Source organism: Calypte anna, chromosome 18 (assembly GCF_003957555.1).
Source record: "Calypte anna isolate BGI_N300 chromosome 18, bCalAnn1_v1.p, whole genome shotgun sequence".
NCBI classification, from domain to species: Eukaryota; Metazoa; Chordata; class Aves; order Apodiformes; family Trochilidae; genus Calypte; species Calypte anna.
In genome coordinates, this window is record NC_044263.1 from 9310389 (window position 1) to 9335671 (window position 25283).

Sequence of the window (25283 nt, forward strand, 5' to 3'; positions counted from 1 at the left end):
AGATATTTCCCTTCTGGCTCATCTGGAGAGTGGAGGTGCTTTGGGACAGGGACAGCCTCTTGCTGTGCCTGTGCCATTCCTATCAGAACTGGGCCACCAGCAGGTCCACAAGGGCTGAACTAAATTACAGTCATGCTAATTAATACCAAATGACTGCAACTGTTACCAGACTGTGGCACAGGCGTAGGAGAAGGGATTAGTTTGCAGGTAGGCTGGGAAGTCTGGAGAACACAGAGTGCCAGGAAGGACCATCCCTTAAATCCAAAAGGTGAGCAGTGGTCCAGGAGAGAGCAGGACAGATCCCCAGCTGCTGTCAGCCCAAAGCTCTGCAAGGGGAAGGAGCCACACAGCCCTGTGCCAGCTGCTACCATCCTAAAGGGTATTTTTTTTGCATGGAAAAAGGAAAATGCAGCAAACGAGGCAGGAAAGGGAGTTGGTGGGGAAGTCAGAAACAGCAAGAAGGTTTCTGGAGGGAAGGAGTAGTGGCTGGAGAAGCAAGTGCAGGGCTTGCTGAGGAGGGGAAACTTTCAGGGAGATGGCAAGGGCAGTGAGTGAGTGACTGCTCCCAGAGGCATCAGGAAGGCTCTTAGAAATACATCATGGGGACACAAAAGGCAAGAGAGAAAAAATAGCTCTATCAATAAATAAAGAGGAAGATTAAATTAATGGTGACTCCAACAGGGCTGAGCTGCTGAACTCTTTTTAAAAATCAGTCATTAACAAGAAAAATAAGAGCAGGAGGGACTGTGCAGGCAATTCAGGAGGAGTTCCCCTTGGGGGAGGTTGGTGAGCACCTCAGGATCCTCCATCCCATGCTCAGCCCCAGCCCAGTGAGCACCAGTGCCACTGAGACCCCACGGCCCAGCACTGCCCTCAGCAGAGCTCAGCTCAGCTCCTCAGTAGAGAAGAAGCCTTTGAGCCACTGAACAAAGCACAAAAGCTGAGTGGCAGCCAAGTCTCCAAACCAGAGACCTGGGTGGTTAGGTCAAGAAATGTTCTCTGTTTTGGGCCCTCCTGGAGCTGCTCTCAGACAGCTGGGCTGGTGGAGGGGATGTGTACATCCCCTGTGATGTGATGTGATGTGATACCCATGTGTCCCAAAGAGACACTGTGAATGAGCATCCTTACACCCATGGGCCTTGCAGAGCAGAAAAGCCGAAGCAGAGGTGTGCTTTGAGGCTATTGCACAGGTAAATAAGCAGTTACTAAGCAGCTGCATGTACTGAATTTCATACAAAATCTTCATGCCTGGCTGACCAGCCTTCATTCTGACATCTACACCAGAGAAATCACTACAAATGGCTGTAAGGGACAGAGGTGAAGAAACTAAAATATAGCAGTGTTTAAACTCCTAATAGGACAAGTCAGAAAGTCTTCTCCTTGCCAGTCTGATTTGTCATCCTTTCCTGATGTTCCTTTTGGAGCATGCTCTGCACCCATGCTGTGTTTACACCCTCCAGCAGAGATGCTCCCTGGAGAGGGTTTCCCTCTGGGCCCTGGTTCATGGCAGGGTATGTTAGCTCTTACACTTTGTTTCTCCTTGAAGTTCTTTGGGGTCTTCTCTTTCCCCCTGAAATGACTCCTGTTCCCTCATTACAGAGGCAGTGAGCTGGCCTGCCTTGAATTGGAGTAAGGATGGTTTCATTTCCCCAGAGGTACAGATGTCTCAGGCTAATGTCCTCTCCTGGGTTGACCCAGCTAATTAACAGCTCCTCATCTCAACAACCCCATCCCTGGGACTCCTGGGCATGTTTGTGTGGGAAGCATGTCCCATGCTGGCCCTTGTACTCTGTATCCATCTCTACACTAACACACACAGTTGACACAAATGTCTTCATATAAATCAGTATTTATTATGGGTTCATTACTGGCTCTTGATGGAGCCCAACATGATGATGATGATGATGATGATGATGATGATGATGAACCATCTGGAGGTTTCAGGAGGCCTGTGGGGGTGAAATGTGGTACCCCAGCACTGCAGCAGGGTGATGGGTTCCCCCTGCCACCCCTGCCTGCCTGTCCCCTGGTTGGGGTCCCCTCTGCCACATCCCCTCCTTCCTTCTCCCCCCCTCTGTGACACCTTCCCCCCTGACCCATAACCCCCCCAACAAGGGAGGAAATCTGTCCTCTGAGCTCGGGCTCCTACCTTTGGTGCCTGAAGTTAATTAGTGGGAATTCTCCTCTCTTTGTGTCCTTGCTCCCCACCTGTACAGCTGTGATAAGAGCTCTTCTCTCTTCCCTTGGTTTTATCTGCCTGATTTTACTTATCTATGGCCTGGGCTGCATCTCAGGCTGTATTTATATATCACCTAGTGCCATGTGATCTTGATCTTGGCTGGCACATGTAGTGAGTTTCATTTGAATAATGTGTAGTGAGAATATGAAAAAAAGCCCTGGCCAAAGTCAGAACATTCCCTGCCAGACACCAAACTTGGATTTGCAGTGCAGTGCATGAGCATTAAATTGTATTTTAAAACGCTGCCATGAAATAGAGTGAAATAAGTGGAGTTGTTTTGTTTTTTCGTGCTTTTTTTTTTTTTTTTTTTTAGGAAGGGAAAGCTTATGAAAAAAAAAAGCTGCATTTATACTGTAGTTCTGAAAAGAACTTTTACAAGGATTTTAAAAACTCCGAAAGCTTCCGTAATGCTGTAGTAATGAAGGTTCCCTAAGGGATTTAAACTATGCAGTAGCCAAATTCAGGTCAGATAAAGTTGCTGTTAATGATGCAACTCCTTCAAGTTTTCCCATGTAACAAAATCAAGCTTAAACTTCACTCATTTTTGCAGAGAAAGAACTGGTTTGAAAATACCAAAGATGAATTGCTTAGACTTCATGGAAAATTACAGAGGTCCCCTGAAGGTGAGTATGTGACCAAAAAAGTTCTAGGCTACCACTACACATAAATAAGTCATGTAGAACTCTTTTGAAAACAAACAGTGCCTTGACCAACCAAAGGAGGACTGGTTAATAAGTGACACTGGCCAGGCTGGTCTTACTCAGGCTCTGTATTTGCTACAGAGAAGTGGAAAATATTTTCCTTTACAAAAATCTTCCTCTATTGCCCCAGCTCTTACCTGGGTGATGGCACGTGGTGAATGAAGCATGGCCATCCCCTCCCTGGGTCTTTCTCAGCTGTCCAGGCAGGGCAACTCTGTAATTATTAGTCCTTAAAAGCAGGGTAGTTATACATATGGGAAATGATCTAATGAGCAGAGCACAGAGGGGTTTTGTGGTACTTGAGGTGAATCTGAGCCTCGTTTCCCTCTCTATGTGACAGGTTTGATGACACTGATCTGCTGAAAGCTCTGAGAGGCCTGAGCTGCTTCAGAACTTGTTCTTCTCACTACCCAACCTCCAGTCTCTCCACACCAACCAGGCACAACACCCTGCTGTGGTCAGACACAAATTCAGGTCTGGCTTGAGCAGATCTGTCTCATCCTAGCTTTAATGGAAGCTCAAGCTGTTGGCATGCAAGCTGTGTTTTTCTCCAAATACTTTGCAAACCTCTACAATAAACCCCTGAAACTTTCTTGCTCCCTCTTTTTCTTTCTTCTTTATTTCCTTTTACACTTAGAAGATGGGTAGGATATTTTGGAACTCTCTTGAGTAGCTTCCTATACTGCTGTTTTCTGTTTTGTGTGGCTGGAAAGCAATGCAATGAAGAATTTGTGATCCATCAAGGTGGTGATGTAGGATGTCTCAACGCCTTCCCTCCAGATTGTAGATAGTGATTCACTTTGAGAAAACAGCTCTTGAAAAGCAACTTTTGCAGGCTCTTCCTTGCTTTCAGCAGCACACAAAGCACACAAAGCTGTCCTCCCCTGGTGCAGATGGGCGTTTGGCAAGACCTGTGTCACAGAGCAAGGAGTGGATGTGCAGTGCTGCTGGTCAGGGCACGAATCACTTTTACACCTCAGAGGGCTCTGTTAAATTATGGACTGATAGAACAGGCAGAGGAGAAACATCAACCTCTATCAGTGAATCAAAGCATTCAGCAGCCCTCACTGTCTTACTTTTCTTTCCACAAGGTTGGGCCAAGCCAAGCCAACACTAATCGGCTGAGAGAGCTGCAAATGTTTTTAAATACTGTGGATTGGGGCAAGTCCCTGATTTGGGCAGACATGAATTATTGTGTGTAGATATAAATAAATATTGTTCCCGGCTCAGCCTCTGGCTGGTGTCCAACAAGCCACAAATTCATCAAAAAATGAATGGGTTAGTGTGTTAACAAGTGCCTGACAGACTATGAAAACTGCCCGGGGGTGCACGTGCTTTTCTTGACCAGCTCCCCTTGTGTGCCAAAATTAACCCTTAGAACATGGCAGCACTGAGTGGAGCCAGCCCACAGAAGGGAAGGCTGAAGGGAAGGGGATGATGTGTGCACAGGAGATGGGAGGTGGGTGTGAGTTACAGAGAGCTTTTTTTCAGTATCTATGTGAAAGCTGCCAGAGTGAAATAAAGAGCCCCAGGTGGAGGAGAGCTTTCACCCTGATCAGAACAGCCTACCCTGTTATCTGCAGAGCAGCAGGGACAGGTCTGTGATAGCTAAAACTTGACTTTTAAAAAGGGTGTTCTGAATTAGTGAGGACCTCAGAATGGCTTATCTGTGGGTTGCCTCTTTCATCTTGTGCTATTTTTAATAGCCCATTATGAATCATTTTAATATGTTCTGAAATGTTATCCTTTTTGCAAGTTCTTTGCTATGGTTGTCAACTGCTGAGTCTAATATGAACAGGGTTAGTCAGTCTGGGATGTGAGGGCTTCAAAAAATGACTGCTTGGCTTCGAGATTTGTAATAACTGGCTCTGACATCCATAAATAAGGAGAAAGTGTATTCTGCTTCTCTGTAATCAAGATATCTTCAGTCTCCTTTGTTTCATTTAAGTTGAGGAGGTTGCTCTGGGTCTGGGTTGCCTTTCAGGTTGATGTACACCACGGGCTAAACATTCCTCCAGCTGAAAGTGATAGCACAGCAACACAAACAGGCAGCCTCTGAATGGCATAACATGCCAGGCACATAACCCCCTCCTGCTGAGGTGTTTCTGTACAGTCTGACAGGATATTCTGTGGATATTCTTCCACAGAGCCTCAAAGCCAATGGCAAAAGTGCCCATCATTGTTCTTCTCCCTGGAGCTGGGCTGCTGAACCTGCATCCCTGTAGCCTTTCCCCAGGGGTTATTCTGACCAGGGGCTTTTTCCTTCCTGAGGCCCTGGTGGGAATAGTCTGCAGGCAGGTGAATTGTCCTGACCATGGAAACCCTCTGGTATCAGCTTGCTGAGGGGCTTGCATCTGCAGCCTGCAGGTCCCAAACAGCTCGTGGAGTTTGCAGTCAACACAACCCAGATGGTACTTCCCCAGCAAAGAGATTTGCTCTGTCTTGGATGCATTTTGTGATGTAGAGGTTTACTGGCATTTATTTTGCCTTTCATTTATTTTGACATTCTAGCACCTCAGGCTACAAGATGCTAGGGAAGGGCACTGGGGAAGTGGGAGGGTCGAGGGGTCTCTCCTGCTCAGTAGGAGAGATGCCAGCTCTGCTGTGTTTCTCATACGTGTTACTTTTTTCCTGAGAAACTAAACTGATTCACCTCCCTCCACAGTCAGGAAGAACACTGGAGTTTCTCACTCTTCTCCCACATGGAACTTGTCTAGCTTAACACCCAGAAGAAGGAGGGAAACCAGACAGCCCTCCCAGCTCCCAGCCAGGCATGGCTCTGCTCACTGGGGAGCACTGGGGAGCACTGGGTGGAAGGAGACCATGCTGAGGAAGTGCTGCTTCCCAGAGGAGCAACTCCACTGACCAGCAAGGAGGGGAAGGCATAAGGGGAATAAAATATGAGTGGTTGCCACCTCAATTACATTCCACACCTGAAAGGCAAAGCCTTCTGCACATTGTGCCCCTGTAATCTGCTTGGGCACGGGCTCAGCACTGACTCAGAGGGAAAAGTGCCAGTGTCTGAGTCACCAGAACCCATTCTTGCAGTGCTACAGGTTTTCCTGAGGGATCAATCCAAGCAGCAACAAGACCAGATTTAACTTATTGGGTGGGATGTGAGGAGATGACAGTCCCAGGCAGGAGGATGAGCTTGGCCATGTGCCCTGTCCTGCAGGTCCAGGCAGTAAAAGAGGTGAAAAACCCTGAGCAACCCCCGCCCACAACACCTCCTGTCTCACCACCACCACCACCACCACCCTCTCCTTCCATGAGCTGTGCAGCCTCACGTTGTTGAGAAGTTGCCAGGGTCTATGTCATTGATTCCAGGGTTTGCTATCTCTGCACTCAGATTTTCTGGAGGTGAGGATGAAGGATGCAGAGGAGCAGACTGAAATCCTGCCAGCACAGCCAGCAGGCAGCTGGGCTTGCCAGGAGGGCAAAGCTACCCCCACACAGGTCACAAAATGAAGCAGTGTCCTTTCAGCAAGGAAAGTGGGCATTAAGGCTCTCCCTAATCTGAATTTAGGTGTTCTCAGAATGGTAAAAAGAGTAATTTATGAAATCCCTGGATCAGTTATTATAACAGCATCACTATGCATAATTGCAAAGCTCAGGAGTGCTGTTCCCCTTGCAGGTCACTCCTTTGCACTGACATGCTTGGTGCTGCTGTGACAGCAGAAGGCATTTTTGTTGAACCCAAAAAACTGCTGCAGAACAACTGCCCAGACAGCCTCGTGTTATGGGGCTTGTGATGCTTCCTCCCTAGTACAGGAAAAACCACAGAATGGGACATTTGCTGGGAAGCTGTCAGGTCTGTGAGTTCAGCTGTGCTGCTGTTCCAGTACTGGAGCCACTGCCACAGGAGGGGACACATCTTGCACAACCCCAAGTGTGAGTGAGGTTGGCACTGGAGAAGCTTCAGTCCCAGCTCTCCCTGGGACTGACTCCCTGGGAGTCCTGGGAGTCCTGGGAGGGACTCCCCAAGGATGCAGCAGGAAGTTAAACAGGGAGGGGGGGATGCTGGGCTGTGGAGCCCTGGGGAGCCTTGGTACCCTGAGCATCTCTGGGTAAAGCATTGCTTGGGGTCCCTCTGCTGCTGCCAGGGGGGGCTGTGCCTCCCAAGCTGTAGGAAAAGGAGTTAATGGTGGGTTGGGCAAACCCATCTGGTGCTGAGAAGTTGTGAGCAGTGCTGGGCTTTGGGCAACTGATGGTAATATCTGCAGAGAAGACAGACTCAGCAGGATGGTGCTTGGCTGCAAAGCACTTCCCCAAAACAGTTCATGTGTGTGCACCGAGCACTTCCTGAGCTGGTGCTGAGTGTAAGAGATCAGTTATGCAAGCTGTTTCTTCAGTTTTAATCTGATTTCCTCCCTTTGCTCTCAATAAATCTTATTTTTATTAGATCTTTTGAGTCCTAGGCAGCTTGGGAATTTCACATAGATTTTCCAGGAAAAGAAAGACCTCTGGAAGGAGGTATGGGGAAAAACAAAACAAAAAAAAAACAACTAGAAAAAGACTCGAGATATTCAGGCAGCAATTCTCAGCTGAAAGAGCACAGGACACAGGTCCTTTTCTTCAGGATGTCATTTTCAGGGCAGAGGGCTGCTGGAATTAGCTGTTGTTGACTCTGGCTGAGAACTTTAAGGGACAGGAGGTATCACTACTTCTCAGAAACAACATCAGGGGGAGTTAAAAAGGGATGGCTGCTGTGATGGGGGATGCAGCAGGTTGTGTTCCTCCTTTGTGAAGCTGTGGGGCTGGACCTTCAATTGACCCAAAGATTGTGCATCAGGAATGTAGATTACAGGAATGCCCAAAGCCTTCCTGCCATCACACCTGACTCAAAGAACCATTTAACAGATCACCAGGAGCTTCTCAAACACTGAAGTTGGGCCAAGCACTGGCTCAAGATTTCAGCAGAGATGTAACTGTAGAGATGAGCAGAGATCTTGTGAGTCAGCTTTCTACCATTACACTCTGGCTTGGCCTCTAATACTGTCTTAGTTCTTCCAGTCTGTCATTTCTGTGTTTTTGGTATGTCCAAGTGCCCTTCACTTTGAGCACCAGTCCTTCTGTCACATACTACAACTGAGTCCCCAAAAAGCAAATAGAGCTGGGCTTCAGCTGACCAGGGGAGCATTGCCCTAACTCCAGCTTCCCCCATGGCAGATTGCTAAACTACACAACAGTCACAGTTCTGAAATGATCTGTAAAGGTTACACCAATAACAGCAGGATGCCATCTTATTTATTTTGCACTTGGCTTTTAGAGTCCCCTATCTGAAAGTACATCAAGTCTCTGTGGAGCTCTAGCAGTAATGCCACGGTCTGCGAGGTAAGGAAAATATAATATTTTTACAGTCGGTCTTTAAATCATTTTCTGACAACAAATCAATCTTACAAGAAGCCTTGTTGGTGTTATGAGTAAGAGAAGGAGAGATTTTGTGATTAAAGTATAATAATAGTCTGCTGTCTCCACAAATTTGCCCTATTGTGTATCAAACCATTGCATTCTGCTTCTGAGATCTAATTACACCCCCCCAATCAGATTTATGATAGTGCTAATAGGAAAAGGGATCGTATAATGTTGTTAATATGTGCTCTATAATTAACAGTACCCTGAAAACAGACCTGTAGGTGCAGTGTTTGCTTTGTAATGGTGGGGAAGTAGCAAGAGAGAGCAGCAATCTCCCCTCCTAGGAATTAGCAGAGAAGATATAAATGCTTCAGGAATCATCCTGCCCCAAAAGGGTGCTTGATCCTGGAGTCCTGTGACAGGAGATGGGTCTCCAGCTGGTACCCAGCTTTTGTGAACAGGCAGCAGAGAGGGGCAGGACAGTGCCTGGGCAGGGCTGTCCCTCCTCTGCACCCCCTCACAAGACTCAGGTGCTTTCTGGAGCTTTCATGGAATATTTCTTGGATCCAGCACCTGCAGAACCAGAACTGTGCAGACCCAAACCTTTGGTAATGAGATCCAGAGCCCGAGGAGCCATTCTAGGCTGAAATACAAGTCTGACATTTGGGTACTTTTGTCCACTAAAAATCCTAAGATTTTCTTTTCCCTCTAGGAGCAGCTTTATGGTTAAACCCAAACGGGAATGTGACACTCGGTGTGCCCTAAATCATCCTTACTGTTTCACAGGGAGGTATTGCTCTGTCTTCAGGCCTGCGGATAACATTCTCCTTAATTAGAAAAGTAGTGTTTTACCCCCTCTCTCCAGGGGTACAATTTATTGCCCAAGTGAAAGGCAATGAAAATCATTAAACTTTAAATCTCAGCCCTGCCACAGAACACTTGGCTACCTCAGCCTTTTCCTCCCTGACCCAAACTGCCCTAAAACCAAGCAGCATTCCAGCCCTCTGTGTAACCATTGTGTGTTTGCTACGTGATGTTTGTTTTGTTTTTGCAGGTGTAAATTTAGGGTCAAATCTGTGGAAGTGACAAAAAAAAGAGAGAGGCAGACAGGAACTGCAGAGTGATATATGCTGAGTGATGAGAACCCAGAGTGAAACAGGACATTAATTGTAAGAAATGTGAAGTCCTAATTTCTCCCCAGCTCCCCAAACAGAAAGAGAGTGGAAATGAATGCTTCGAAGTAGGATATTCTTGGTGAATTAGAGTGAGTGTTTTCATTTTATCTTCCTAATAATGATTTAAGATGACTTTTGCATGAATTTAAGCACTATAAAAGAAATGAAAGCCTGGGAGGAAGATGGTTCCGAGGAAGATTTCCATGTTAAAATGTTGAGAATGGTTTTTGAAAGCATTTAAGTGACTTATAGCCTACACCTCCTGAACTTAAACTCTTAAGAGAAAACATTTTAAAGGTGCCTGGGGGTGCAATTACACTTTACAGCTTCAGCAGTCCTAACCATTCCCTTCTCTTCTTGTCCAGGTTCCTTCCTCCACGCCTTGCACCAGATTTTGACCTACCAGACCCTGCCCACGTTGAATTCAGTTAAAACCAGCAAAACAGGAGGTTTTTTGCCCTTCAGATTAACAAATTAGGGCATCTTAGCAAAGGCTTCATGCACCCCCTGAACTTTATTTGTAGGGGTGAGATGACAGCCGGGTCAGCTCTGACCTCCTGCAACAAGTAGCTTCACCCAAGGGGGTGGAAAAATCGCATTTTTCGTTTCAAAAACCACTTTAGGAACCAAATACAGATTGTTTTAATTCTTTTTAAATTTTTAAAATTTTCTTTTACCAACTCTTTAAACCCCAGTTCCCCTCTGAGGGCACGAAACGCCGCGTCCTCCAGCGCCCGATTTATTTCTATGTCCCTTCCCTCCTTTAATTCCCCAGCCTTTATTCCACCTCCCCATCAGCTCCACAGCACCCTCTTCCTCTCTGCCCCGGCTGACACATCAAACTCTACATTTTTAATTACAAATGAGCTTAGGGGGCTGCAGAGGACCGAACTGCAGCGCTCACCGCCGCTTCACCACCTCAGCCACCAACACCTCAGGTCGGACCGGAGAGGGGAAGGGGGGGGGGGGGGAAGGGAAGCAGTTTGCGGATCGCCGTGGCTTCGTCCTCCCTTCCCGGTTCGGCCCATTCGGGCCGAACCGGGAAGGGAGGACGAAGCCACGGCCACCCCAACCCCTTTCAGGTCCCGCCTCACGCATCCAGCGGAAGGTCCGACCCGGAAAGTGTTTGGCGGTCAGGGCGGGCAAGATGGCGGCGCCCGTGAGGTGAAGGGAGAGAGGGCGGCGGGAAGAGCGCTGCGGCCATGAGCGCTGCCGGCTGCTGCAGCCCGCCCCGGGCACTGGCAGGTAAGGCTGCCCGAGGGATAGAGAGATCCCCCGGGGAAGGTTGGAGAAGGAAAGGGAAGGTTTGAGAATGAAGGGGAGGGTGGAGGGTAAAGGCCGGGGCGGGGAGGGCCTGGGTCGGGCTGACCCCAGGGGTGTAAATAGTCCCCGGTGTTTTTTCCGTGGGTTGCTAAGGAAGAGCTTTATGTATTTTGTTATCCCTCTAGATCCCTCTGCGTGGGGTTATATTTGTGGTGTCATGCAGGGCTGTCCTTTTGGGGAATTTTGACTTTAGTGCTGCTCGGTGCCTGCTGCTTCTTCCTTTCAGTGCTGCTTGTGCTGTTTTGCCGAGATTTTTTTTTTTTTTTTTTTTTTATTGATAGCATCTGCCCCATACCCCCCAAATCTTCCAGACCTGGCTGGATGGGGCTTGGAGCAACCTGGGCTGCTGGGAGATGTTCCTACCCCTGGCAAGGACCTTGAGACTCTACACGAGGTTTAAGGTCTCTTCCCACCCAACCCAATCTGTGGTTCTATGATACAGAAACAGCCATGGAACAAGAAACTGAAAATGCTTCTCTAGGGAGCTGAGGAACCTGGGGGAAAACCCCCAAACCCTCAGGCCAAGCCTGCACTCCCAGTGCTTTCACCTGCAGCCTGCAAACCTGTTTCTCCCCACCTGTGCAGCCCTGGTGCCTCTTTGCTGGGGTGTCCTGCTTACAAACAAGTTCAGCCAAGGAACTGGAAGCTAGTGTTCTCTTTTTATTTTTTATTTTTAATAGGATTACTTGTCTGGCACCTGAAGAAGACAGGAGCCCGGCAGGTACCATGCCAGTTTGTGCAGCTGTGCCATGTGGCCAATGACAGATTGATCACATTTCAGTACTTTAACTTTCTCAAACGAATGGTAAGTCAGGGAGTGTATTTTTCCTGTGTTTCTCTTTTAGTTTCTTTTGTCCTACAGGATGAGTCCGAATGGAGATTAGTTGATAAAAATAATACTTTTCCTATCTACTGAGTGTGGATAATTCCGAGCACTTTGTTTTCTGTGTTGCATCAGGGTTAAGCACTTGGCATGTAAAACGTTTGAGGCTGAAGGAATCCTGGTGAAGTGAGGACAGTGCCTTCTGCCTCAGTGAGTCCTCTACCTGACAGGGCAGCTTTCTGGGCTTTTGAAGTTAAGTGCTTGTTTTATGTTGAGAACTGTAAAGGGAAATAATTTTAATATTTATTAAAATGTCAACAAGCAACTCAAATTTTAGGTAGGAGTCATATAGGTGGTGGATGGAGCTAACTTGTGGAGGTAGTGTGTTGTGACTGAGGTGTTATAAGTTAATTTGAATCAAACCCCTGAGCTCATTAGCTTAATTACATTCTGTAGTGTGCTGTTATGTATGAAAAGAGTTTGTAATTACCAATCAGACCCTTGGATCTTACTGCATGTAAGAGGATGGTGGTAAAAGACATGTTTTATTTTTTCCTGAGTTGTGTCCTGTTGGATGTACTTTGGAACTGTACCTGTGACATGCAGGTGAGACTGGGTCTTGTAGCTACTGCTCTGACTGCAGGAAGCCTGTACATCTGTTGGTATTTTTTGAATTCCAGTCCTGTGTGAAACAAGGGGTGGATTTCTCTTCCATGCTTCCAGGGACTACCAGCACTTACCAAATTATTTTTGCCCCTTATTGATTTGAGCTGTAGTCACATCACTCATGAGGAGCTGAAAAGTCATAGATCCCTCTACCTCGTTGTGATTATTCATGTGTAGATGGTTAGTTCAGAGCTCAGTCTGTTTATGCCTGTGACTTGTACTTGAAATATGGAGAGTGTTTTAGGAAAAAAAAATGGAAAGATAAGGAAAGCTAAGTGCTTGTGTCCTTGCTTTGTGGTTTGTTTGTTTGTTTCTTCTGTAGAAGTTCTAAAAGAGAGGAAGCAACTGTTTCCTAACTTTCAATATGTGTTCGTTTGAATTCCTGTCAAAAATCATTAAGTCTGGTAAATGAACTGAAGTTTGGGATAAACAGCAGTAGCCTGGTGTGGGAGATGATTTGATATCAGAGGAGGTAGATTGTGTTTTCTGGCAATTTTCTACTAATTTTTTTTTTTATCTTAGAGATACAAAATGTTTAGTACTATGTGTGTACCTCTGGTTTAAAGGTGAAATGGTTGTGAATACGAGTAGAGCTTGCTGTTGAAAGTACACGGAGGAAATAGCTTTATGCAGAAGGAATTCCTCAAGCCTAAGTAAACGTTATTAATGCAGTTGTGAAATGAAAAGCTGCCTTTGTAATGTCTTGTTCAGACATTGTTTGGAAACATTTTTGCATGTGAATTAAGTGTTTGAAATTCAGGCTTACTCACTTATGTCATCATAGGAAGTAATCTTCCTAACAATAGGAACAATGTAGCAATATAATTGGTGGTGTTAATAGCTTGAAATGGACAGAAATATGTTCTTAACTGTTCTTCTTAACATTTCCCATTCTATTTAGTATGTAACACAGCACAACAAAGACCTCAGCCAACGAGCCAAACCTAAGTCAGATCCATTGGCATCTCCTTTTCGGGAGCTTCAGCAGCTGGATCAAGAGAAAAAGATTATACACAAGATTAAACCCATTTCACCTGTTTATCAGCCTTTGTCTGAGACACCGAGCAGAAATGAGTTGAGGGAAACGAAGTCAACTGCAGAAGCTGAAGGCTCAGTCACAGGAGTAGGAGCAGAACCCAAAGAAGACAGACAGTGGAAAGAGATGAAGCTTCGGATGGATGATTTGCCAGGAATTCTGGCACGCCTGTCCAAAATCAAGCTTACAGGTACAACCAGTCATTTTTCTTCCCTTTTGTGCATCCTGTTTGATAACGAGTTCCTGTGGAGGTTTGTGTGATGATTCCCACTTTACTGATGCAAAGTACCTGGGTCAAATTCACCAAAATGGTTGCAGGAAAAATGTGTTTTATGCAAGCTTTGGAAGTGTTCCCATTCATTTTTTTTTTAAAACACTGAGGAGGAGTTTGCAATGTATTGTCGACTAGCTTTTGGGAATCAAAGGTAAGCCAGGTGTGTGTACAAAAAATATGATAAAACTGGATTAGGAGGAGAATTTACAAGCATTGTATTAAGTATGTTAGCATGTCTTGCTTAAGTTTACTTGTACTCCAGCTTATTTACCTGCCTTTAAGTTTCATACTGCTTATTGTGAAATTAGTATTAAAAGTACCCATCTACAGATAATGTGATTAATTTGCTACTTTATAAAGGAAAATGTTTGAGTGTGACCAATTAAAGTTTTTAAATTAAGACACAATTTACTTTTCTAGGCAGTGATAGTGTTGTTACTTCAGACCAGAAGTTTGCTTTGTAACCTAGCCATGTTATTCCCTTATTCTAGTAGTAATACTTAACAATTATAAATTACTTCTTTGTTAAGAGGTAGTGCCTTATATTCTTTTATCTATAAGGAAACTCTAATGATCTGACAGAAGACTTACATCTTGTCTGTGCCTGGGCCAAGAAACATAGTTTCCTAAGTCCCTGCTGTGGTGCTCTCTCCAGTGGGTGAAATAAGTTCCTGATAACAAAACTGTTAGTCTTTGCTATAACAACTTGTTATCATAAAAATCCTGACTTCAGTTTCCTTTTTGAAACTGTCTTGCGAAAGAACTCTCCATTGTTTGTTTCTCCATGGAAAAATGGTACCACCCATGTACAGTGCACAATGATTATTTTAATTTTCCTCTGATAAAAAGGGTTATAGCTCTCAGTGTTAATGAGATGCCTCGTGTTATGGACTTGGCAAAACTGATCTTGTCTGGATCAGTTTTGTGTAGCTCTTTGATTTTTAAATAATTTATTTTTATTTTTAAAGAAAAATAATTTTTCTAAAGATGGTTTTTAAAGTTACAAATGACACACAGCTCCATTCCTTTCACCCGTGAAGGTCTGATAGATCTCATATCCTGTGTGGGTTCTTTGGCAGACTCTTTATTTATACATTTTCAAGTATGAAATAACAAAAAAACAAACTCTGCATTATGCTAAAATGGGACTTCCTTATGCCCTTTCCTTTTCCCACTGCTGTGAAGTGAAGAGAATGTTTGTTTGTATTCTGAACTGTAATTCACCTTTGAAAGGAAATGAGTTTAGTGATTACCATACCCTCCTGCTTCATGTAAACTGCAGCTCTGGTGACTCTGCCTTTAGAAGCTCTGCCTGACCAACAGGAAAAGATTTTTGTTTATATTCTATTGCCACAGAAACAATAAGGAACTTTTAATTACTTCTTGCATAATCTAGCATTTTGTGTTCAGTTTCCATCCTTCCCTTTCTCTGTGGTGTTCTTGGGCTTCTGTCTGTGTTGTACCATCCAGGCACTTGGGAAGCTCATGCATCTGTCTCAGCAAAGTTTCAGAATTATGAGTGTCTTTGTTTTCAACTTTATCCTAAAATTCATGTGTAGCTCAGAATAGGGGAGGTGTGAAGGTGAGGTAATAGGATGGAATTCTAACTCTAATTTATAATGCAAACATATTCAGATTTTCAGGTTGTCTCAAACTTAACTTTGAGTTTACCTTTAAGTGATGTTTTACTCTGTGGTCACAGAGGAAAATGAAGATGAGCTGTATGCAACAACACAGGAAAATGAAACCAGAGTTCAAGACAAGGAGTAAAAGGATAATCTAAAGCTGAATTGGTTTGCTTTGTCTTGGCTTCTTTTTAATAGGACATAAAATATGGCACAGTGATTCACATGCTATAAATACAAATGCAGGGGTTTGTAAAGGCAGATCACTTTACAATAAAGCTGAAGGAGAGTATAAAGAAAACTGTACACTGTAGACTTTTCAAAGACTTTTCATGCTAGAAACATCATCATTCACTCATTTTTGTCACCAGTCCATTAGCATTTTCTTTTTCATTAGCATTGAAATTGGAGACAAGTGTCCCTTGTTAAGTTTTGTTAAAGCCAAATATGTTTAAAAGACTGAAAATTAGGTTTAGGCTGAGATCATAAGTTTAAGCCCTGGCTTCTTTTTGAGGAGCTTATATAATGCCAACTCTCATCAACAAATCTTGAAAGGATCAATTCCATCTATTATGCAATAAGGTGAAGTTAATTTGGCCCCTAAAGCACTAAACTAATGGGGATTAAAAAACAAATAGTCAATGACCTCATTCCCTTGATGTGATCTCAATTAAATATACTTTTCTTCCATGAGGGAAGTGGAAGGGTAAATTATTTCTTCTACAGTAAAAGAAAATAAACTTCCCAATCCAGGGGGAGCATTTTCTTATTATTTACTCTGAAGGAGTTGCTCTGGAATTGCTGGCAATGAGGGAAGCAGGGAATGCCTCCTGTGCAGAGTTCTGCCAAACATCCCCACATACCTGTGCCAGTGGGATAAGTGAGAGGATGTGCTGCAGTCTTTTTTTAATGAGATCCTGATAAGTCACTCTGAAATGACTGGCTAAAAGTAATCTGGAAAATCAATGGAGACTTTTAATTAGTGCTGTAGCTGTACAGTATTAGAATTTCTCTGAGGTCAGGGTAATGGTAATGTTACACTGACTGTTTGCCAATCTGCTCCACCTTTCTTCTACAGTAAATGAGTTGGTGTTTTCCCATAATAAATTGGTGTAAAGTGCACTCTAAGATAAGTTTTAATTAAATCCTTGTCTAGAAGTGAACCTGTGATTTATTATGCAAAAAAAAGAGAATGCAATCACTCTTAGAAATGCAAACACCACTGCTTCACTATAGTCTTTTCCATGTGCTTTTTAACTCTGTTGGTTTAAACCTACACATTTCACATTTCTCTGCTAAGAAGGACCTGAGAGTTTTGAAACCAAGATTTAATAAATGGGGTCCAGTCTTTCAGAAATGATAAGTACCTGCCTGCCTGTGTGGGGTTACAGAATCTGTGGTTACTTCACAGCTTCTTGGAGGAGAAGGGCTTTGTTGTAGCTTCATTGTATTTTAGAAGTAGCTGACTGGGCCACAGCAAGAGCCAGGGGACTTGGCATCAGGCAGAGACTAAGCATTCCCAGCCACCCCAGGGCTAAATAATAGTGTTTCTCATGCTGTTATTTATGTTATTATAATAATATTCAGTTGTCAATTGATTTTAATACTTAGAGGAAAGTTTTGATGAGCAGCAAGTTTTCTTCACTGCCTTTTTAGGGTTAAATCCTAAGGTTCTTATGAAGGCACAGTTCTTCAAATTAGCACTTTGCATGTGTATCATTGCTGACAGGTCTTTGCCATGACATTTAGTTTGTCATCTCAAGTAACACTGCTTAGGGGATAATCCAGGTATTTTCAGTCAGCAAAGGTTATTTATTTGTCATTTAACTTCAGACAAACCAGAGACTTTGTAGGAATCAGGAAGATAAGAGCATTTGGGTGCTTTGATTTGAGCTAGCTGACTTCTGGAACCTGTAACTACATGCAAAATATTATTCAAATGCTTTCTGTTTAGTAATTACTAATTTTAGATTGTAAGATACAAGGTCATGACCAAGATGTTCAGTAATATGCTGACTTGTATAGAACAAGAAGTTTTTCATGTTGTCTTATTTGCTGCCAAAAGTTAGGTCTGTAAAATGGTATTTGGGTAATTACAGTATTAGGATTGAAACTTGTGTAGTTTTCATTTTTAAGGATGTGATTTGCAGTGCTGTATTAAAGTTTTGATTTTGGATGACAAACGTGAAATGGAGTTTTATTGGAGTTTTATTGGAGTTATATTAACCCACTCAAGTTTTGAGGCCTTCAAATGACACGATTGTGAGATGGGAACTGTGGGCAGATACTTGTACAGTTCCTGGCCAGCAACAACCTGCACACCCTGTGCCTCTTTTTAACTTTCTGCACTATGGGAAGTTAACTGTTCCTGTCACAACTTAATATTCTCTCAGGTCAGGTTTGTTTTTTTTTTTTTTACTGTTTTTCTTCCATATTACACTTTGCAGTGGCAGTAGAACAAATGTATCTCATGTACATGCTGCACAAGGCAGTCTGATCCTGCAGCAAATCCATAGAACAGGGAGCACAGGCATAAGTTTTCATGTCACATCTTTTACTAATGTGCTGATGCTTTTGGGTTTCTCATTTCATCCCTTGCAGCTTTCCTTCTCATCTTTGCCTTCTTTATGTAGAGTATTAGTATTAATTTTATTCAGTTTCCTGGAGCTGCTTTGATCCATCAAACTAGTCAAAAGTTAATCTGCAAAAGGGTTGTTACAGGGCTTAAAAACTTTAATTCTGGTGGTATGTAGAAGGAGATGGTTCCTTGTTTATGCCTTGACCTGTGCTCTCTCTTGCATTGCAGCTCTGGTTGTGAGCACTGCCTCTGCTGGCTTTGCCATGGCCCCAGTCCCTTTTGACCTGACCTGTTTCCTGCTTGCCTCCCTTGGAACTGGACTGGCATCCTGTGCTGCTAATGCCATCAACCAGGTCAGTCCATCTGTACCACAAACTGGTGGTGTCCTCTTGGCTCCTGAAATGCTGCAGAGGAGTGTCAGGGGCTGGCTGGGAGGAGGGCTGTGCCTTCAGCTGCTCTGGGAGTGCTGAGCCTCTAAAACTGACACCACAAAAGGAATTTGTGGTGAGAATTAAAGTGGAGTTGCTAGGCACAGTGTGTTTGTTCAGAATTGAGTTGATGAGGTTTTAAGCCTCCCAATAATAATGTTTATCTTGATAATACCAAGCCTGGGTCACTGAAAATGTTATAAGAAGAAGTAGGTAATTGGAGTATAAGAATAGGTATTGGGTTGGCCTTATGGGCCTGGTTCCTTGGTTGCATTATTGCATGACCTTGTCAGATCTGTTCAGAGAACAGCTCACAGCAGCTTTCTAAACAAAGTGGGACTTGGAGCTTCTGTCCAGGCTGGAATCTGAGTATCTCCTGTGCATCTACAAAATGTATTGAAAAATCTCCATTGTGTGGCAGTTGTTTCCTGCTGGAGGTGTTCCAGGTGCTTGAACTGGAGCTTTCTTTCATGTGTGAACATGTCTGTGGAGCTTGGTGCTGATCTCTCAGCTCTCCTGCAATCCAGCAGGAGTTGCTGGTAGGCTCTTCCTGAGTCCCAAAGGAGAGTTGTATTAGCAGCCAGGTTACAACACTTGTGTTGAGTGGAGTTACAGAGCAAAGAAGTAGCCATGGGCACTGTCAGTTGCTGGAAAATGAAGTGACCATAGCAGTGACAAGTTTGATAGCAGCTTAGGGCTGCAGGAATCATTTGGGAGATGGAAGAGCTGAGTCCTGGGACCCTGAGGATGGAATGGGGGGTCCAGGTTTCCTGTGAGCAACATCCCAGAGTCATTTTGATTAAGTTGGACTCTTAGGTGCTCCAAGGTATAAACATCATAGCTATAGGCACCTGATGTGCTTTTTGAGGCTGCACCTCTTGCTCAGGCTGAAGTGAGGTACAGAGTTTACTGTTTCTTTTCCTTGAGCTTAAAGTTGGGGTATGTAGATAGCCTCCTGTCTGTTTGCAAAGTAGGAAGGCTGCTGCATGATTTTTTTGTTGCTTGGAAATATTTTCTTAGCCTCCTTAATTTGAAAACACCTTGGTAGCCATGAAGAGTAATTTTAAGAAAGTCACATTGTTTTCTGAAGAACATACTTGGTTATCATCTACACGTTTTTCATATAAAGTCTGGGTAGAAAAGCTGTTATAATGAAGCTTCCTTGGTTTCTATACAATTTTCTGTAGGTTTCCCCTCCCTTTTTCCCTTTACCACATTAAAAATATTAAAAATTCATTTTATGTTTTTAATCCTTTGAAGTATTTACTGCCAGTTACTTTCAACTTTGTGGATACTGCTTGACTGAGAGGAGAATGATTTCTTGTTTAGAAACTCGTGTGCAATTTGTCTTTTGATAGATCTTCCTAGAGGTGGTATTCATGCACAAATAATTGCTTTTCTTTGTTTCAGCTTCCATGTGTTGCTGCTCAGTGTTGTGCTTTGTCTCAAAAGCAGCCACAATTTAAACTCTTGGAAGGCACTTTTCATATTCTTGCTTTTTAAAATCTTCAGATACTTGGAAGTAGCAGGAATCCTGTGCCAGTTGGACACTGTTGAGGCTCGTTGGGATGGGAAAGGAAAGTTAGGAGTGCAATAACTTGATGCTTAAGCTCCTAATTCAGGATTTACTCACTGCTCTCTCACTCTAGGAGCAGTTTATCATATACCCTTAAAGAGAGAAGCTTCCTCCAGCCTCCCAAGGTGTTAAACTGCCTTTCACAATCTCAGCTGAGGGCTTCAAGTTTGTGTACTCACTGGTGTTGAGCCACTTGCCTGTGCAGACAGACCTTATGGCAACTGCTCTGAGTAATGATCCCAAAGCAGCATTTGCTAAGCCTTGCTAATTTTCTAGCACCCCTGTGATCTATAGGTTTTTCCCCATATAGATATTTAGCTCCATCTCAGAATGGATTGTGGGTTTTTGTTTTTTTTTTTTAAATCTCAAAACTCCTTTTAGGTCCTCCAGGGTGGAAAACAAAAGCTTCCTACCTTCTAAACCTTCATGGCAGCTGCTCTGAGCAAGGATCCTAAAGCAGCAGAGTTGGTAACAAAGCAGAAGGCAAGGGCTGTGACCTTGTTTCTCACTGGTTCCTTTCAGTCCCTGAGGGTCCTTTTCCTGATGTTGCTGCTGGTGCCGTGGCCGCGTTGGCTGGGAATTGAATTTTTGAGCAATCCTGTCAGCTTGCAGCTCTCTCTCAACCTTTGGGAAGGAGCCCCTTTGACTTGGAACTTCCTTTATTGCTACTTTGCTCTGTCCCTTGCTCCCCATACACATCCTCTCCTCTGGCAGCTCATGACTCACGTTTCCCTCCTTGCTCCTCGCTGGCCCTCGAGGACCTTTGGATGTGATTGCCGCCTTTCCGCTTCCCCTGCTGCCATAAATCTGAACATCTTTAAGGGCAGCTCCTCTTTCCCACCCCTCATCACCCTGATAAATCTGAGTTCAGGATTTACAATCCTCAGATATGTCGTGGGAAGGTAAAGTGTTGATTGTGTCAGATTGTTTCCCCGTGATTTAGGACAGGATGTGAGGAGGCTGATCCTGTGGAAAGGGGATGGAGGTGCTGTGATATTCATGGAAGGATTGAGACTGATTTTTAACTGTTCAAATTCTGGGGGTTGGGGTTGTTTTGCCTTCTCTCAACCACTTCATTTTAGCAATCTGGTAGGAGCTGAGGACAGTTCACCCCAGTTGGGTTTTGCTGAATTAACTATTTAAGTTGAATGAACTGGGGAGGGGAGCCAGGACTGTGCTAAGTAATGCAGAGAGACCAAGAAATCGTGGTTTATTTCTTTACAAAGTTGGTCTAAAGTAATCTTTTAATTCTCACTTGATCTCTTGCATCTGGACTTAAAACAGGCTTTTTTTTCATAACCACAAGAAATAGAAAGTTAGAAAAATTTACTGGAGTGGAAGTGCTTGTTCCACTTTCTCTGTCCTGAACAAGAAAGCAATAATAAAAACATGATGTGAGTTGGCAACATTGTATTTTTGCATTGTTTACAAGGACAATCTGGATGTATATCAACAAAAAGCATGAATTTATAAACATGTTTCATAACTGGTAAATTTTAAGTTCTAGCAGTACTTTCTGATGTAAGCAGAAACAGTTATTTTTATGACAATTCTGAGAAATTGTATTATGCTTATGATAATTTTTTTTCTTTCCCCAAAATTAGAGTAAAAAAGTTGTGTTTTAAAATATAATGGAAAATACAGCCAAAAAATATTTATTCATGGGCTTGAAGCAGGGGGAAACACGGTGCTTGTTCTGTGGCAAGGTCTGTTTGATTCTAGAAACGTTTGTGTAGACAGTGTCAAGAGAAATATCCTGGAATAATTTATGTTAGACAGTAGTTTGATAGAAACAGAATCTCTCAGGCTGGTGGAAAATGTTATGAATTCCAGGGATCTGGATAAATATCAGGGGGTCCTTGGCTTTTCCTCTTGAGTGTGTCAGGGCTGTGGGCTGCAAGGGAGTAAACTCCTGCTGGAAGGTGCCAAAGAAAAGATAGGGTTTTATTTCTCTAGTCTGTTACCAGCAGTTCTGCTTCTGGCTCACTCCTTGGTATCACAATACTTCAGAGTTGTACTTCACACCTAATCCAGCATTTTAGTGGCACGTTAATCCAGCAGTCCCTGGGTCTCTTCCACATCACACAACACTGCATTACATCCTTCAGCCCTTCAGGATTGTACTACAACATGTCACCACTTTTCACTCCCACCTGCTAAAACTGCTATCTTCTCCTTTTTTTTTTAGCTTTTTCTCATGGTGCTCTTTCTTTTTTCCATCACTGAAGTAACTGAAAATTATTTGGGACAGGTGTTCTTTATTGGTGTTCCAACTTCTCAAAATAAGCTGTATTTTTACAGTAGTTTTTAATTGGGAAAAAAAGTATCACTTAATGCATTACCAAGGAATAGACTGAGACACTTTTTTATTGTAACATTCCTAAGCTAGCCCAAACCTGGAAAATCTCATTAGAAGTGATCAATCTTATTAACTGCAGTTATGGTAAGGAAATGGAAATATCTTCTGGAGTTTCCTCCTGTAAACACTTCATGTAAACCTTGATTAAAGGAAATAATTATTCCTAGCATGTCACATTTTTATACTGATCCCTTGCCTGCCTCTTTCAGTGTTTTCTGTTGGTATGAACACACAAGAAGGTATGTTTTACCTTAGTTTTGTTCCTTACAAATGGCAAAAAAAAAAAGGATTAAAACTCGTGGGTTTCAGATTGGTGAAGGCCAATTTTTCAGGGAATTTTTCCCCATGCTGTACTCATGCTGTTGTAGAAATAGAGTGGGAGAAAATGATGTTAAGTTAGTTGATAAAATTCTGCTCTTTCATAGCTTTGGTTTTTTGATGATTTTTGGAAAGCTGTCTCAAATTTCAAGGGGTTTTCTTACATTTACATTATGGAGGAAACGTCATTTTTGAGACTTCTGAGATAGCCTCTGATTTATGGAAGAGGAGATAAAACATGAAGAGATGTTTACAACACAATACACAGCATTAAAATGTTAAAGGAATCACATGCACGTTTTATATGTCAAGTACAGTCTTCTGTAACTTCAGCACAGTTAAAAAGTGGGAGAGAGCTATAAAGATGAAAGCAGGATGTTTAAAATGGTTTGAGTTTAATAACCAAGAGATAAAATGATGTGGTTGGATTTGACTGATGGTACCCTGAAAAGGAAGCAGACTGGACTGAATATCTTAGCTGAAGTTAACTGAAAATAAGGAATACAGGAAATATCTTAAACAGAATGAGAGAACAACTGTAAGAACAATGAGTGTCCCCATGCCCTTAGGGTCTGATCTGATGGCTGTGGTTTGCTCTTGATGTCACCCTCTCTTAGAATCAGAGAATCGTAGAATGGGCTGGGTTGGAAGGGACCTCAGAGATCATCAAGTCCAACCCTTGATCCACTCCCCCCGTGGTTCCCAGCCCATGGCACTCAGTGCCACATCCAGGCTCTTTGGAAAGATCTCCAGACACGGAGAATCCACTACTTCCCTGGGCAGCCCATTCCAATGCCTGATCACCCTCTCCAGAAAGAAATTCTTTCGAATCTCCAACCTAAACCTCCCCTGGCACAACTTGAGACCCTGCCCTCTTGTCTTGCTGAGAGTTGCCTGGGAAAAGAGCCCAACCCCCCCCTGGCTCCAACCTCCTTTCAGGGAGTTGGAGAGAGTGATGAGGTCTCCCCTGAGCCTCCTCTTCTCCAGCCTCAACACCCCCAGCTCCCTCAGCCTTCCTCACAGGAATTCTGCTGGATCCCTTCACAGCCCCCTTGCTCTTCTCTGGACCTGCTCCAGCACCTCAATCTCCTTTCTGAGCTGAGGGGCCCAGAACTGGACACAGGACTCAAGCTGTGGCCTCACCAGAGCTGAGCACAGGGGCAGAATCCCTTCCCTGGACCTGCTGGCCACGCTGTTCCTGATGCAGGCCAGGATGATCCTTACAAGTGCAGATGTTGTGGGTGGGAAGGATGGGTTTGGTGTTAAAATAATGGGGTGAAATTAAGGATCTGAGCTCATTTGTCAGCCTGTGGACCCTGTTTGTGATCCTTCTGTGTTAGGACAAACTCTGATGGTCCTTTGGATACTGCAGGGATGGGCCTGAGGCTAAAGTCAAGCCAGAGTGGCTTCTCCTCCAGTTATTAATCCACTTAATATCTCCATGCTTCCAGAAGGAGAGCTGTATGCAGTCGTAAACTTTTAGGATAGTTTGCTCTTCTGTGTTGACTTGATTGACCAGCACTCCCAAAGCCACTTTAAAAGTGCTAAAAAAAGAACAAGCATATTTAGATAAGCAAATACAGCCCCATTTCCCAGAGGAGGGTCAGCTGAAGCTAACAAACATAGAAGCATTTTGAAATGTTCATCTTGCCTCTTGCCTGCACATGAATCATGGAATTGTGGAGTGGTTTGGATTGGAAGGGACCTTAAAGATGATCCAGTTCCAATCCCCTGGCAGGGGCAGGGACACCTCCCACTAGACCAAGTTGCTCCAAGCCCCATCCAGCCTGGCCTTGATGACTTCCAGGGGTGTTGGAAGTCAAAATTTTTACAGATGTTCTGGCAAATAGGGGTTTATCAGCAATACTGAGACTCTAGGAAATGAATCAGGCAAATTGATGCCACTCACACCCCAGAGGCCAGGCAACAGCATCATCAGCTGGAGTCATGCTGATGTGCTTGTGTTCCTGGGCTCAAACAAGTCCATGTTTGTTGGGTGGTTGTAGTTTTCTGAACTAGCTGATGTTTAAGGTCACATAATGGGATGGAAGGGGTAGGAAAATAGAAGTTTGAGAGGTTTTTGAATCTTGAAGTAAAGGTTATGCACGTGTGGTGCTGATTGTCCAACACCTTGTTCCTCTCTCAGGATATATTGGCTGTAACTTTTTTAGCATGCTGGGCCACTAAAAATTGTAATTCATTTTTCAAGGAGGGGAAAAAAAAACCCCAACCAAACCATGAGGAATTAGTTACTCTGAACACCTGTGGTGTTGGGAGCAGGGTGCTTGGGAGATGTGCCATGGGCTTCCATGGTGGAGCAGAATCTTCTTATCAAATCCACATTTTGTTTCAGGTTTGTCAGGCACTAACAGTAATGATTTTATGTGAAAGAGATGCAGCATCTGAAATAATTTTGAAGTATTAACTGTTCTTTCCCCTGTTGGCCCCCACCCCATCAGGCAGTTTTGGTGAGTGAGAAGGAATCTGGGAGGTTTCTATGAGGTTGGGTCCCACTGATTTTGGGATTTCAGCATTTTTTAACTTGTATTTTCTGCAAATTCTGTGAATATTCTGCTTTCAACTTGATCGGAGGCTCTGCAGTTCTTCTTGTTTCCCAGTTTCCCCATCTGAGAGATTTTTAAGGCAGAGGTTTTAATTATAGAAGTAAAAATGGTTCACATTGGACTGGGGACCCCAAGGAAACTATTTGCTGTCTGTGGCTGTGAAACCTGATTTTAAAGTGACTTTAATACTTGTGTTCATTCCTTTCAGAGAGAGCTGCTGTGGTTTCTGAGATATGTAGAGAA

The 25283-nt window shown here is 43.7% G+C and overlaps 1 protein-coding gene across 1 annotated transcript in view; it reads left to right on the forward strand.

Annotated features, from left to right (window-relative positions):
• Positions 1 to 10548: 10548 nt before the first annotated feature.
• The window catches only part of LOC103533898 (protoheme IX farnesyltransferase, mitochondrial), a 98793-nt gene continuing 84058 nt past the window's right edge, over positions 10549 to 25283 (forward strand). Inside the window, exons 1-4 of the mRNA XM_030461689.1 lie at positions 10549 to 10715; positions 11474 to 11598; positions 13184 to 13508; positions 18024 to 18148. Of these exons, the coding sequence (XP_030317549.1) occupies positions 10673 to 10715; positions 11474 to 11598; positions 13184 to 13508; positions 18024 to 18148 (618 nt within the window). The 5' untranslated portion in view covers positions 10549 to 10672. The remainder of the gene's footprint in view (positions 10716 to 11473; positions 11599 to 13183; positions 13509 to 18023; positions 18149 to 25283) is intronic.